Source organism: Acomys minous, assembly GCF_964271855.1.
Source record: "Acomys minous genome assembly, chromosome: 18".
In the NCBI taxonomy this organism is placed as follows: Eukaryota; Metazoa; Chordata; class Mammalia; order Rodentia; family Muridae; genus Acomys; species Acomys minous.
The window spans coordinates 63,062,038-63,078,265 of NC_140501.1; the positions used below are offsets into that span (position 1 = coordinate 63,062,038).

A 16,228-nucleotide genomic window follows, 5' to 3' on the forward strand; every position below is an offset into this window, starting at 1 on the left:
GTTGGCTTGGCATGTGGCTGGTCTCTAACTCGTGATCCTCCTGCTTCAACCTACCAAGCGCAGAGATTACAGGTGTATGTCAATACGCGTGCCTAGCTTTAGGGTTTAATAAAGTCAAGAAGGGGTATCATGACCGAAAAACTGAGGAAACATCAAATAGTCATATCATAATAATCTGATCCTAAAATATTTTGAGTTTTCCAGAGAAGTAATTTTGATTTGGCTTAAGTGTTTCATTTAAATTATATTAACACTATTTCTCATTTTATCATCTTAAAAATAAGTATAGGAAAGAATATGGGTACAAACCTTAAACTTCCACCAGGCTCAAAGTTACATTACATGAATCCTTGGGGTACAATATGTTTGTGTGTGTGTGTGTGTGTGTGTGTGTGTGCGCGCGCGCGTGTGTGCGCACGCGCACGCTATCTTCCTCAACTGCTCTCCACCTTATTTTTTACTTGTTGAGACAATCTCTCTCACAGAACCTGGATTCAGAAAGCTCCAGGGATTATCTGTAGTGCCTAGCTTCTACATGGTGCTGAGGTCTGAACTCTGGCTGTGCATGGTGAGCCTGCACAGCAGCACGTCACTGACTGAGCTAGCTCCTCAACCCTACTTCCTATGTTTCTGCCTTCTCCTTATATGCAGAACCTTTTAGGCCTTCAGATTTTTAATTAGAAAATTTAAAATGCAAGAGAATGAGTCCATCAAGGTTACATTTTAGTTAACTCATGATGAATCTTATTTCTTCACAAAACACTAGTGGCCAATTTACAAATTAGAGAAAGGCAACTGAATTTATAATACACGTTTATCTGCCTCTTCCAATAGAAAGTATGCATTTGATATTAGGGAAAACTAGGCTGTATGGAACACCATTCTGAAAGGCCCACGTGTGCAAACACCCTTGTATTATAAACACCTTTTGTAGCAAATTTCATCAGACCTTACTGAACTTTTAAGTTAGCTAGCTCTGTCTCATCAATCTTTCCTTATACAACTCCACATTTTTATATTTGTTTTCATCCTCTCTCTCCTTGAACAATCTAGTTTTATTTATTTATGTTCAGGTCACTTCTTAAAATTTGTTTTATATTTAAGTATTTTTCAGAGTATTACCCTTGACCTTTTTCAATACCTGCTCCATCAGGCAATCCTGTCATTTAATAATCAGAACATGCAGCTTATAGAATTTGCCTTCATAAATGTTTAAATTTAACTCAGAGTAGTCACTTAAAATCAACACAAGATTAGCAGAATTTTATACAGAGGCAGAATGGTTTTTAACCTTAAAATTTTTGATAGTAAGAATACTCAGGCTCTAAAATTGTCTAAAGAACATACTGCCTGCAAAGGCTGCTGATTAGCCATAGAAGTCTCTAAAGCGAACCCAAGGCACTGCCTGTGGGAAGCTGACGCCCTGTGCTCTTCTAGCAAGGTCTTCCTGTGACAAAGAGGATAATGGGCTAGCTCAGTCTGATGCCATTTTCACTCCTTTTTCTTTCTTGTTGCTGTGATAAAACACTCTGACAAAAGGCAACTTGAGAAAAGGATTTATTTGGTCTTTACTTCCAGGTCAGTGTTTATTACTGAGGGAAGTCAGGGCAACCCGAGCAGAGCTTAAGCAGAACCCTGCTTGCCAGCTTGCTTGTAGATTCATACTTAAGCATCTTTTTCATACAACTCAGGACCACTGGACTAGAAATGGTGCCATCCAGTGGGCAGGATCCTTCTAATCAATTAGTAATCAAGGCAATCTCTCACAGACATTCCCTCGGGCCAACCTAAGGCTGGCAGTTCCTCCTCAGTTGGGACATCTCCACTCAGATGACTCTAGGTTGTGTCAAGCCGACACGCTACCCAGGACAGTTTGATTTATTATTATTCCGAACAAAGTTGCAAACAACCAAACTCCTGGTGAATTTCTCATTTCTGTCTGGGTATTGGAAAAAAAGACCAACATAAATAACCTAAATCTGGAATCAAGCACATTTACTCAAGTGCCCCTCCACCCTTCTCCTCAGATAGCCAATAAACAGGAACTGAAAATATCCACTATCCTGCCTCTCAATTTATTTGTTCCTGTATTCCTAATATAAAAATGTATATGTACAGGTGTGTACACTTACATGTTTATGTATGTGTGTGCACATGCATGTGTGTGTATAAAACAGTTTTTCTTTATTTCCTTCTTTTGAGACAGATAATCTCACTATGTAGCTCTGGTAAATTGAAACTAAATAAAATGACAAATCCACTTCTTTGGTTTCATAAGCCAGATATCAAATGCTTAGGTGTCACATGTTTTAGTATAGTCAGATGGCTGTAACAAAATGCCTTTAATGGCATTGTATGTTACAATAGTGGTTATATTTGTTCACTTATTTCCTGTTATGTGTGTGTGAGAGTGCATGGTGCACATATTTGTGTTGGGGAGTGCATGTGCCATAGTACATGTGGAAGTCAGAGAAAACTTGTGGGAATCAGTTCTCTCCTATCATGTGCATTCTGGGTAACTCAACTCAACTCATCAGACTTGATGGCAAGCATCTTTACCTGCTAAGCTATCTTGCTAGACTTTGAGTTTCACCTTTTAAAAGGGATACAGGTATCACATGTGGTAATACATACTGTGGGAGGCTGAGGCAGAGGGATCACTGAAAACTCAAAGCAAGCCTGGGCTACACAGCAAGTTCAAGGCCAGTTTGGAATACATATAGAAATCCTGTCTCAAAAACAAAACAAAATAGAACAACAAAATGGCTGGGAAAGATCTATCTTGAAGCATTTATTGTTCTGTGAAATGATGAAACATTTGCTCCTATTTTGACCTTTCCTTTTCTTCTTTCCTGTGAGGCCAACAATACTGAAGGTGTCAACTTTATTCACCCCTCCTTGCACTAGGTTTGAATCTAGGGCCTATGCATGCTAGTAAGTTGCCATATTGGAAGGAGAGACAAGGATTCACATCAGACAGTGAATCTGCCAATGCCCAAATTTTTGAACTTTCTAGCCTCCAGACTGAGGAAACAAATTTTTATTTCAGCATTTTGTTACAATAGTATAACTATACTAAGACATGTGACAACTAAGCATTTGAGATCAGGATTATGAAACCAAAGAAGTGAATTTGTCATTTTATTTAGTCTCGATTAACTTGTGTTTAATTCAAGCAACACCTGGTTAGTAGCTATCATACTGAACAGCATGCATGTAGAAAATAAAGTTTAAATGTTGTCCAACAGCATCACAGTCTTTAGGATGAAGCTTCTGTATACACAGGGACACACAGAGTGGACCTGCAGCAGGTCCTCTAATGTGGCATGCTAGTTTACTGCCTAGATGCTGCTCAGATGCCTACCTTCCATTTGTTCTCCTTTCCACCTGCCAATCATTTTCCACAGGTAAGTGAAAATAAAATCCCTTTCCAAGTTCTCTATTGTCCTGAGAAGAATGACCATCCCACTCCTCTGCAGCAGTGCTACTGTTTACATGTGATATCACAACCTTTGTGATGTTATGATTTTCATATCTATTTTATACATTGTAATTTCTGTTTATCTCACTATCTTCTAGAGTGTTGGGATCTATCACAAAAACCAGTGTTCAATGCTTTCTGATTCAATGAATTTCAAAGAGCTTCAATGCATAAATCACTAATAAGCTCATCCAGGTCTTTAAAAATGTATTACAAACAGAAATTAACGATAGAAATCCAGCTTCTAGACCATTTTGGCTCTTGGGTCAGATTAAACATTCATTTGTCATGTAGACATAGGAACTATGAGATACTAACAGCATGTTGCTATTCTTAAAAATACTTACTTTGTTGAGTCTTCAAATTCAATCTTTCCCATACTGTTGAACATGCAGATAATCTCACTGCAGTTTATATTCAACCTAAAATGTTCAGTACATAAATAAATGTTCTCATAAATTTATTTTTCTCTGTACAATAGTTGTGAAGATTTACTAATTTAAAAGAAAGCACTTACATAATTTGTCACTAATTATATTATTTTAATTTGGTTATTACTTTAGGAAGCATGTATGACCCTAAATTTCAAATTATAATCACTTGTTATTTAATAACTCTTGTTATAATTTCCTGAATCATGACTTACTCACCTTGGGGGGTTTCTTGGAATTATGGAACTAACTTGTGACAATTCACTATCAAATGTTAACTTCAGGGTTCGGATAATCTGGAGTCAAGAGAGAAGTATAATTCATATGTTAATTTTTTATAAAAATATTACTAAAAGAAGATTTTAGAAGAAAAATGATCTTTTAGATATTCAGTTGACACATTTAAGGTTACTTTTTGGGCTCTCAAAGTAAAGAGCACAGATAAATGTTTACAAAATTCTCTAAAGGAGGGAGGGTAGGACCAGGAGGTGATGAGAGAGGGGCTACATTTGGAGTGTAAAGTGAACAAATTAAAAAGAGAAAAATTCTCTGAAGGAGTTTAAAGCTGTTTATATATATTATATATATACATACAATATGTGTTATTATATATAATATATAACATATATTTATAATATATATATACAGATATCACCAAATAATTAGAATGTAACTATCTGAATACAGGACATTCTGATCAGATTCATTATGCACCTGTGTTAATATCAAATGCTTCCTTTTCTTGCCTCATCTGCCTAACTAAATTAACCAGAATAAAGACCAAGTTTTATCACTTCTTTTCAAAACCTTACATGTAAACACATGTTTACAGAATTACAGTTAGGAACATGAGGAACATGATACTGGCAAATTCTTCACCTTTCATTTAAAGTTAGAGATTCTGGAAGCAATTAAAAATCAATAGCTTCTAATTCTATACCTCAGTGTATCATTTCCATTTGTTCATTTATGGGAAATAAGACCATTAGAATACAAAGACTAAAAGGAGATTCTTACCCTTGGAGAATGAAGCAGAATTAGCAAATAGGATACTATAATGTTGGCCTGCCAATTTGTGCTATAAGAAAGACATTTCTATCATATACAACTTTTCTCTCCAGGCACAAGATTACAAGACAAGAGCTGGACAAAACAACTGTTTCCTGATTTGTACACTATGTACATTACATAAGGAGACAGGAGGAATGGGATCTTGAATTAAAAATTTAAGTCAAGAATTCAGCTATAAACTCATGAGAAGAAAAGTCTCACTTATTTACTGCTCTTATCTGTCCTGATCTTTAAATCAAGTGTCTTAGAACTCTTGCATACTCTTCAACTTAAGTGTCTTCTAAAGACCTAGGGTGGTGCTACTAAAAGTGTTAGGAACTTTCAAGAGGTACAGACTAATATGGGGCCTTAGGTCACTGATACAGTATCACTGAAAAGAGACAGTTGGATCTCAACCTCTTCCTCTCTTTTCCTTCCCAGGCATGAAATGCATGTTTTTGCTTTGCTATAATCTCCTACAAATGTGCACAAGAGACCCAAAACAAAGGAGCCAAATAATCATGAATGGAAATCTTCAAAACTATTAGCAAAATCAACCCCTTCCTTTTATATCTGATTATCTCAGATATTTATTGTAGTGACGGAAAGGTAAGTAACACAAACCTCACTTTTCACTTTGTCATACTATTTTGCTTTCATATGTGTTCTACACTGTCAAAACCATAAAAGGCTAAACGAACTTAACAGTATGTGTCATAGAATTCAAACACTGTCAGGCATGGTGGTTGGTGCTTGCCTTTAATGCTAGAGACAGGCAGATCTGGGTCAACTTGGTTTACATAACAAGTTCCAGGACAGCCAGTGCTACATAGAAAAACACTGTATCAAAAACAAAATAAGCTGGGAGTTGTGGCGCACCCCTTCAATCTCAGCACTCAGGGAGGCAGAGGTAGGTGGATCGCTGTGAGTTTGAGGCCAGCCTGGTCTACAAAGCATGTCCAGGACAGCCAAGGCTACACAGAGAGACTCTGTCTTGAAAAACCAAACCAAACCAAAAAGAAGACAGAATTCAAACACTTAAGAAGTATCAATTACCAACAAAGACAGTCCCTCTAGGTTTCTTTTTGTGTGTGTATGTATGTATATCTTATAATATTTCAAAAGTAGTATACATTCAGTCAAAATCATAATGCTAGGCTGTGGCAGAGAATCACAGGGTCATAAGAGTAGGCAATGGACCTTTCACAGTACATTGCTGTTAAGTCAGGCCATTTGGTATGTTGCCTATATTAAAAACATTCCATTTTAAAATATTCTCAACTTACATTAGGTTTATCATACTATGATCCCATCACAAGTCAAGAAGCACCTGTGAGTTTGGTGTATTTAAAAAATTACTCTTTTGAAGCTCTACATACCAAGTCCATATTCTAGAGTATGTGAAGTAAGCTACACAGAACTAACTCATACTGGAGCATTAACAGTACCTGAGTCAGGTCACAGTAGGTCCTCAGAGAAGGTGCTGATTTGAGTTCTTTTGCTATCTTCATAGCTGCATCCAAATCATTTTTTTTCTCTTCAATGTAGCTTTTAACTGTTACTAATTTTGATAAATAATCATCTGTACATCTTATAAGTTCTTCACACAAGCTCTTTTTCCTTCATTTAAGACAAAGTTATTCTGTGATATTTTACTAGCACTCATATAAGGTAAATTTATTATTGAGTAGTAGTCATAATTTAAAGAATTAATTAAATTAAAATAATATGGTTAAAAGAGGCATGTTCTAACTGAACATGTGAAAAGCCAATTTTATTAGTTGATAAAGTTAACATATAATGTGCTTAAATGAGGTATTCAACTAAACAGAAATAAATTACAATTGAAATCCACGCATAAATAAAAAATGGGGGAGGGGCAGGCTGGAGAGATGGTTCGGCTGTTAAGAGCACATACTGCTTTTCTTGCAAAAGACCTGAGCTTAGCTCCCAGCCCTTCCATAACTCTAGTTCTAGGGAGCTGGCCTCTGTGATCATCAGTACTCATGCCTATGTCCCCACACAGTTAAAAACATTAAAATATAAAATTAAAAATAAATTATTAGGGTGATGACCAGTGGTTAAGATTGTTAGTACTGTTCTTGTGAAAGACCTGGGGTCAGTTCCCAGCACATCATGGTTTACAACTGTCTCAAACTCCAGTTTGGTAATCTGATGTCCTCTCTTCACCTCCCATGGATCACCAGGCACATGTGTAGTACGCATATATACACACAGGCAAAACACTCACACACTTAACAATAAGTAATAAATCCTGAAAATAAAATAATCAAAAATAAGTCTTAAAAAAGAAAAAAATTTTTTCTTTTCTTTTTTTTATTAATTTATTTTTGTTACATCTCAATGGTTATCCCATCCCTTGTATCCTCCCATTCTTCCCTCCCTCCCATTTTCCCCTTATTCCCCTCCCCTATGACTGTTCCTGAGGGGGATTACCTCCCCTGTATATGCTCATAGGGTATCAAGTCTCTTCTTGGTAACCTGCTGTCCTTCCTCTGAGTGCCACCAGGTCTAAGTTCCATGGAGAAACAAACTTGAAAATTGTTATGAAACTATCATAAGGCAGTTAGTGATTTATTTGTGTGTGTTGGCTGAAGGTCAATATTTAAGGGTTTAACTCCTTCTCCAGAGTGCTGCTAAAATTCCCTAGCAGGAAGCAGTTTTTTGCTCTCTCTATTTAGTACTCAATGTAACATTTCAACATGCTAATAAATTTGGTTCATTCTCCTGCTCAAAAAAAAAAAAAAAAAAAAAAAAAAAAAAAAAAAAAAGAAAGAAAATGAAAGAAAGAAAATAGACATTAGAGCATTGTACCTAACTAGGAGAGATTCTGTATCTACCCTGTAGTCATCTGTGCCCTAACAGAGACATATCTGTACTCACTTTTGCGAAGCTTTACCTGAACATTTAACTGTTACCATAGATATACCGCCCACGAGTAGTATATAATGAGATTTAAAAACAGCACAAAACTAGAACTTAGAGGCCAATTAACAATAATCTGCAAGGTAGTTCCCTGAGTGGTTAAATAGTTATGTCTTCATTAGCTACACATCATGACTGAAATCTTTTTTTCTTCTCTAGGGTAGAATTACTTCATTACAGCATTTTAAAATGTCTGAACTGAAAACTAAAAAATTCAAGTATTTTATTCATTAAACAAAATATTTCATTATTATCTCCAAATTAAATCTAACATCTAGCAAAAAGTTTGTCACTGAAGAAAACATGCTAGGTTTTTGAAGGTAAATAGATGTCCTCCAAATCATATGGTGATATATAAACAATTTCCTAAAAGGTCACATACACAGAATGACATTAGAAAGGAGTAAGAACATCTTTCCTCCATGGAGTGTGTGTGTGTGTGTGTGTGTGTGTGTGTGTGTGTGTGTGTGTGTATGTTTGTGTGTGTATGTATGTATGTATGTAAAGTGGTATTTGTGTCTTCCTCTGGAAGCAAGAACATGGTTCCTAATTCCTCATCTCCAACCAGAGAGAGAACAACAGACCTAACTGATGCCTCGAGTTAGGTCTGTTTTGTGCTGCCCAAAAGACTGCTCTTCTGTCTTAGATCTTAGGCAGTGGAAAAGCATGCAGATGCCCAGGAAAGCTGCTGTGTGACACATATGTAGGGGGAAGAGATTATAGGTAGATACACAACAGATAACTTGAAACCTAGGAGAAGCTAAGCTGAGATTCTTTGTGAAATTAAGACATAAAAGTAGTGTTCACAGAAGAACTGACAAAGCCATAGTTGGGCCACATATGAACAGACCTTGGGCTTTCATCTTATACTGATCCCAAGGCTCAGAAGTTGCCAGCTATTCCATGAAGAATGTTCCAGCAAGAACCAGGCTATAAAGACTGAAAAAGATTGCTAGTTTTTAATGCCCAAGTTTTAACATAAAGCCTACCAGGGATATGAAAACAACAATACAACATAATACAGTTCAGTCAGAGGAAGGAAAGAGTGGTAGAGGCTTTCTGAAGAAGAATAGGCACTGGACTTTGTAGACTGGTTTGAAAGAACTGTCTTAAATATGTTCAAAGAAACAAAGGAAGACATGAATCAGGAAGTAGAAGTAGTTAGGACGGTGGTCCAAGAAAAACATTATAACATCAAGAGAAAAAGAACACAAAACAGAATCAAGGCAGCAGATGTGGCTCAGTGACAGAATGACAGTTCAGCATGATACCCTGGGTCAGAGCTCTGGGCATGGTGGAATATGCCTATAATCCCAGCATCCTCGGGCTGAGGCCAGTCTGGATTACACAATAAGGACCTGTGAAACAGACAAAGAAGACGGAGGAGGCAGTGGTGGAAGCAGAATCAAGAATTGGCAAGCTTAGAAGACAGAACAATTAAATTTGTTTCTGGTGAGTAAAAAAAAAAAAAAACAAAAGAAGATTGAAAAAACTAAAAAGGAAGAGAGACTACAGGATTTGTAAGACATCAATAGGCAGACAAACAGAAGGAGGTGAAAAATCTGAGGAAATAGGAACACACTACTAAAATAAACAAACAAATAAATAAATATCACCGAAACCAAAAACTTCCAAGCCTACTCCATCTAAGATAAACTAACAGAGTCAAACTGTTGAAAGATAGCGAAACAATCATGGAACCAAGAAGAGAAATATAATTTACCATATACAACAGATTCCTAGAAAGATCACTGGTCAAGTTCTTAGGAGAAACTTTCAAGGCCACAAAGCAATGGAAGCATATACATAGTGTGAAGGGGGAAAATCTGTCAAGAGAATTTCTTATTTAGGAAGGCTGTGTTAGGAGAGAAACAAAGAGAGCTGGAGAGGTGGGGCAGAGGTTAAGAGCAGTGGCTGTTCTTCCAGAAGACCCAGGTTTGAGTCCAGCCCCACATGGACACTCACAACCAACTATAATTCCAGTTCCAGACAATATAATGCCCTCTTCTGTATGCTGTGGGTATGGCATATACATGGGGCACAGACATAGATGCAGTCAATGCACCCAGACACATAAAACAAAGGAAAAAACCTGTTTAAAAAAAAGAAAGGTAGCATAGTTATCAATAAGAAAACAACAACAAATGATGCTAAGGGTGTAGAGGAAAGATGAACTTTTATATGGTGTTGATGGAGTGTAAATGAATCCAGCCATAGTAGAAATTGGTATGGTGGTTTCTCAGAAAAACAAAAATAAAACTATGATACAACTCAGCTACAACATTCTCAGGTACATATCTGTGGTGGTTTCAATGAATATAGCCCCAATGACCTAATATATCTGAATGTTTGGTTCTGAACTGTTGGGAAGGATTAGGAGGTATGGCCTTTCTGGAGAAGGTGTGTCCCCTGGCTTTGAGATTTCAAAAGCCCAGGCTAGGCCCAGCCCCTCTCTTACCTGCAGATCAGGTAAGAGTTCTCAGCTACCTCTCTAGCACCATGCTTGCCTGCCTGCTGCCGTGCTTCCCACCATAATGGACTAACCCTCTCAAACTGTAAACAAGTGCCCAATTATCTTCTAAGTTGCCCTGGTCAAGGTGCTTCTTCACAGCAATAGAAAAGTGACTAAGACACCATCCAAAGAAACCTAAGTATGCTTGATGGTTTATCTTGTCAACTTGACAGACATGAGTCATCAGCAAAGAGGGACTCTCAGTTGAAGAACTGCCTTGACTGTCTTGTGGCCATGTTTATGAGAGATTATCTTGGTTAATGACTGATGTAGAAGGACCTGACAGTGGGCAACACCATCCCTGAACAGTTGGCTTAGATTGTATTAAAAAAAGCTGGCTGAGCATGAGCTAGAGAACAATCTGGTAAGTACCATTCCCTAGGATTCCTGCTTCAGATTCCTGCTTGACTTCACTCAGTAATAGCTTATTACCTGGATGTGTAAGCCAAAATAAACCCTTTCCTCTCCAAGTTGCTTCTGTTAAGAATGTTCCATCACAGTAATAGAAAGCAAGGTAGGATTCAGAGTCAAAGTCAAAAGTCTAAATGAGGATGACAACTATAAAAGCAGCACAGGGAAAAGGCAGCATGACGTTGGTTTGGATAGGAAACCAAAAGCATAAGTTTTAACTAATCAATGGGACTTCATAAAAATGTTCGCATTTAGGTACATATTTCACTGGCAGAACACTTGCCTAGCATGTACAAGGCCTTGGGTCTAATCTCTAGCACCAAATTGGGAGGGTATTAACCAATTTATGCATTAGGTGTAAAATGCCACAAAAATGTAAGGAAATTAAGTATTGGTATAGAGATAAATGAACAAATGATATTACCAAGCATATTACTTTGATCCTATCAAAAGTTCTATGAGCCTGTTTCTTGAAATGTGATAAGAATTTGTGATTCTTTTAATCACATGTGATTAAAAATAACACATCAAATAGCTTTGAAGAAAGTGATATAAAATTATTGTTTAGTAACTTCCTATCAGAAAGCCTTTTCTGATGCAAATAAGCACATGAGAAAATGATAGGCCCATATACAAGAAAAAGTGGTTTGTATTTCCCTAAATATGTGAATTCTACAATATGAGTTAGGCTATGAAAGTGGTTTTCTTTGTTAACTGCTGTAATAAAGAGATGTGGTGGCTCAAACCTCAAATAGCACTTGGGAAACTAGGGCAAGAGAATCATGTGTTTGAGCTCAGCCTAGGCTATACAGTGGTACCTATCCTTAAACACACAGACACACACAAAGACAGTCAGACAGACAGACAGACAGACAGACAGACAGACAGACACACACACACACACACACACACACACACACACACACTGACAGAGACACAGAGAGAAATGAGGGGCATGGAACAGACAATGAAAGAAGCCTGCTAATGTTAAAAGTTAGCTTTGGACTTAGAAAGCAGATAACATTTTAGAAGTACAGAATGTTTTTCAGTTGAACTTCTGAAAGTCAGCCTTTTTCTTTCTTTCTTTTAAGACAAGGTCTCATTGTTGCTCAGGCTGGTTTCAAATTCACAGAAACCCACCTCCCTCAGCTTCTTACATGCTGTGATTATAGGCCTGAGTCACTGCACCTAGCTAGAAATCAGTCTGTAAAACTCATCTGCCCACTAGCCTTCCAAGCTTGTGTAAAGTTATGCTTCCTCAGGCTAAACAAAGAAACATAAGACAAATTAATGTTAAGAACTTCAGTTTCACTAAATCTGTATTTTAAAGTTATTACCTGGAATCAAGAGAAGCAAGGAGTTTATCAAATTGTTCCTCCACAACCTTTGACAGACTGCATGTCTCATCTCTTGTTTGACTTTGTGTGCTATCAAGCATCTGGAAAAAAATAATTCAGTGAACTAACCTGTATTTTTACTCTGGAGTAGTTGTATCATCAATATACTGTTGAATGTAAAAGATAGTTTCTGGTGTTTTCCAAACAGCCACAGAAGTGATAAGATAACAAAAAGAGCAAATCATTAAGCTCAGCTTTGTACTCTGGCCCATGTCAGTAAGACCACATCTTGTAGGCATTTTTGTATCAGCAATTTGACAAAGAAAAAAAATAGGAACACCTAAAATTCTGATAGATTTTATAAACTTTTTTCTTATCCTTTATTGTCATTATAGGACAAAAGCCATTTTGGGGCTCTGGCTGCTGCTCTGGGTTCTGGTTGCTCCAGGTTCCAGCAGAAGAAATCCTGCTGACTATGCTAGGAGAATCTTTCCTCGGAACCGATATTCAGAAGGTTTCCTTTTTGTGTTCTTTAATATCTTTTTCCTCTTGCTTAGGTTAGTCAGGTTATAAGTGAGGAACACTCAGTTAATAAGTTGATAATAAATTATAATTGTTAAGAAAATTGAGCCCATACATAGGAAAAACTACCATGAAGACATTGCAATTCTAAACATTTATACACTAAACACAAGGTCACCCAAGCTCATAAACAAACATTACTATAGCTAACAAATCACATATTGACCTCCCCAACACAGTAATAGTGCATTATTCCAATATCCCACTCTCACCAGTAGACAGGTCATCTAGGTAAAACCAGAAATTCTGGATTTAAATAACATCATAAATCAAATGGATCTAACAGACATCTACAGAACATTTTCCCCAAACATCAAAAAAATGTACTTTCTTCTCAGCAGCCTATAGAAATTTCTCCAAAACTGACCAGTAAATAAAGAAAACAAGTATAAACAAATACAAAAAAATTAAAGTAAAACCCTTTTATCCTATCTGGCCACAATGGATTAATAAAGATGGGTATCAACAATCAAAAGCTTACAATACGAAACTGAATAAGCTGGAAATTAAGAAGGAAATTAAACACTTTATAGACTTTAATAAAAAGGAAAACACAACATACTCAAACCTATGGGATAAATGAAAGTAGTTCTAAGGGCAAGTTCATAGTACTAAGTGCCCACATTAAAAAACCCACAACAAAAAAGCCTAGAAAGATCTTGTGTTAGTAACTGAGTAACATACCTGAAAGCTTTGGAACAACAAAAAAAAAATACACCTCAAAGAGTAGATGGTTAGAAATAATGAAACTGCAGGGATGAAATCAATGAAATAGAAACAACAAAATACAAAGAATGAATGAAGCAAAGAGCTGACCCCTTGAGAAAATAAACAATACTGACAAAACCATAGACAAATAAACTAACACAGAGAGAAGATGCAAATTAATAAAATTAGATATTACAACAGACTGATGAAATTCAGAGAATGTTAGGCCATACTTTAAAAATCTGTACTCCAGCTAAAGGAAAACCTAAAGGAACCTAAAAAAAAAAAAAAACTAAAGGAAATGGATAAATTTCTTGATGCATATGACCTACTAAAGTTAAATCAAGATAAAATAAGCAATTTAAACAGACCCATAGTGAAACAGAAGCATTGATTTACTGTCTCCAAACAAGAAAGGCACAGGCCAGATGGATTCCATGGAGAATTCCACCCAACCTTCAAAGAAGAATTAATGATAACAGTCCTCAGATTATCCCACAAAATAGAAACTAAAGAAACATTTCCTAATTCTTTTTACAAAGTCACTATTACCCTGATACTAAAACCATACAAAGATCCTCCAAAAAATTAGACCAAAAATGTTATGAACATAGATGCATAAAGTATTAAAGATTTTTTTCAATATAATCAACTTTAAAAACATTTCAAAAAGATACACCATGATCAAGCTGGCATCATCCCAGAGGTGCAGGTATGAACCAACATATATAAATCAATTAAATGTAATCCAAATGAATGAAAGACAAAAAACAAACAAACAAACAAAAAAAACCCCACAATTATCCTATTAGATGCAGAAAAGGCCTTTGATAAAAATCTAATATCCCTTCATGATAAAGTCTTGAAGAGATTAGGGATAGAAAGGACATACTTCAGCATAATAAAAGCAATTTACAGCAAGCCCACAGCAAACATCAATATTAACAGAAAAAAACCCTCAAAACAGTTCCACTAAAATCAGGAACAAGGCTGTTCACTCTTGTACTGGCTAGTTTTGTGTATCAACTTGACACAGTCAGAGTCATCAGAAAGAAATGAGCCTCAGTTGAGAAAATGCTTCCATGAGATCCAGCTATAATGTATTTTCTAAATTGGTGACCAATGAGGGAGAGCGAAGGCCATTGTGGGTGGCACCATCCCTGGGCTGGTAGTCCTGGGTTCTATAAGAAAGCAGACTGACCAAGGCATGTGAAGCAAGCACCCACCATGGCCTCTACATCAGTTCCTGCCCTGCTTGGGTTCCTGTTCTGACTTCCTTTGGTGCACTGCGGAGTACAAGCAGAATAAATCCTTTTCTCCCAAACTTGATTTTTGATCATGGTGTTTTGCTGCAGCAATAGAAACCTTAATTAAGACAACTCTCTTCATACCTATTCAATATAGTTCTGGATTGACAATATTAGTCAATATTTTGACTAGGACAATAAAATCCTAGTAAAAGCAATAGGATAATTAAAGGAGATCAAGGGAAAGCAAAGGACAAGAAGAAGTAAAAATATATTTGTAGATGACTCAATTTTATATATAAAAGACCCTAGAAAGCCCAGCAGGAAATGTTTAGAGCTGATTACTACTTTCAGCAAATTAGCAGGATTCAAAACCAACACAAGTCAGCAACATTACTATGCACAAAAGACAAATATACTGAGAAAATATATCAAGGTAATAGTACCTTTCATAATGGCCTCGAGAGAGAGGGAGAAGGGGATAGGAGAGGGGAAGAGGAGGAGACACAAAGAGAAAGAGAAAGAGAAAGAGAAAGAGAAAGAAAGAAACAAGCCGGGCACAGTGGCGCATGCCTTTAATCCTAGGCTTGGTGAGGCAGAGGCAAGCAGATCTCTGTGAGTTCGAGGCCAGTCTGGTCTACCAAGTGAGTCCAGGACAGCCAAGCCTACACAGAGAAACCCTGTCTCAACAAACAAAGAAACAAACAAACAACAAAACAAAAAGGAATGAAATCTTGGAGAAACTCTAAACTACTAAGATAAAGGCTTATATAATAAAAACTCTGAGGCATTAAAAAAAGGTATCAAAGAAGACACCAAGAGATGGAAAGACTTCCTATTCTCATGGGTCAGTAGGACTACTATTATTAAAATGGTCATCCTACTGAAAGCAATCTATAGATTTAATGCAATCCACATCAAAATTCCAGTAAATTCTTCACAGAAATTAAAAAAAATCAACTTCATACAGAAACACAAAACCCCAGGATAGCTAAAACAATCATGAATAATTTTTAAAAATTGGTGGAGTGTTATCACCACCCCAGATTTAAATAACTATTATAATAAAATTAGAATGGTATTGGCAAAAAACAGACACACCCACTGACCAATGGAACTGAACTGGAGAATCAGGCATAAATCTACACATATATGGACATCTGACAGAGCCCTTTAAAGAGGAAATGAATAAATCCCTTAAAGAAATACAGGAAAATACAATCAAACAGGTGAAGGAAATGAAAATGGTTCAGGACTTGAAAGTGGAAATAGAAGCAATAAAGAAAACACAAACCGAGGGACTAGTGGAAATAGAAAACCTAGGTAAGATAACAGAAATTACAGCTGCAAACATCACCAACAGAATACAAATGACAGAAGGGAGAATCTCAGGTGTAGAAGACTAAATAGAAGAAATTCATACATCAGTCAAAGAACACGTCAAATCTGAAAAGTTTGAGACACAATGAAAAGGCCACAGATAAGAATAATAGGAATAGAAGGAGGAGAAGATTCCCAGGTTA

The 16,228-nt window shown here is 36.6% G+C and overlaps 1 protein-coding gene across 5 annotated transcripts in view; it reads right to left on the minus strand.

The window, feature by feature from the left end:
* RNF17 (ring finger protein 17) overlaps positions 1-16,228 on the minus strand; it is a 111,643-nt gene that overhangs the window by 73,188 nt on the left and 22,227 nt on the right. For all 5 annotated transcript variants that reach the window (XR_014776390.1, XM_084767242.1, XM_084767241.1 and 2 more), the window contains exons 6-9: positions 12,169-12,269; positions 6,411-6,582; positions 4,132-4,208; positions 3,829-3,903 (exon numbers count right to left, since the gene is read on the minus strand). Coding sequence is in view for 4 of the 5 variants with exons in the window: in XM_084767242.1 (XP_084623368.1) it covers positions 3,829-3,903; positions 4,132-4,208; positions 6,411-6,582; positions 12,169-12,269 (425 nt within the window). In the remaining variant the exon portion in view is untranslated. The remainder of the gene's footprint in view (positions 1-3,828; positions 3,904-4,131; positions 4,209-6,410; positions 6,583-12,168; positions 12,270-16,228) is intronic.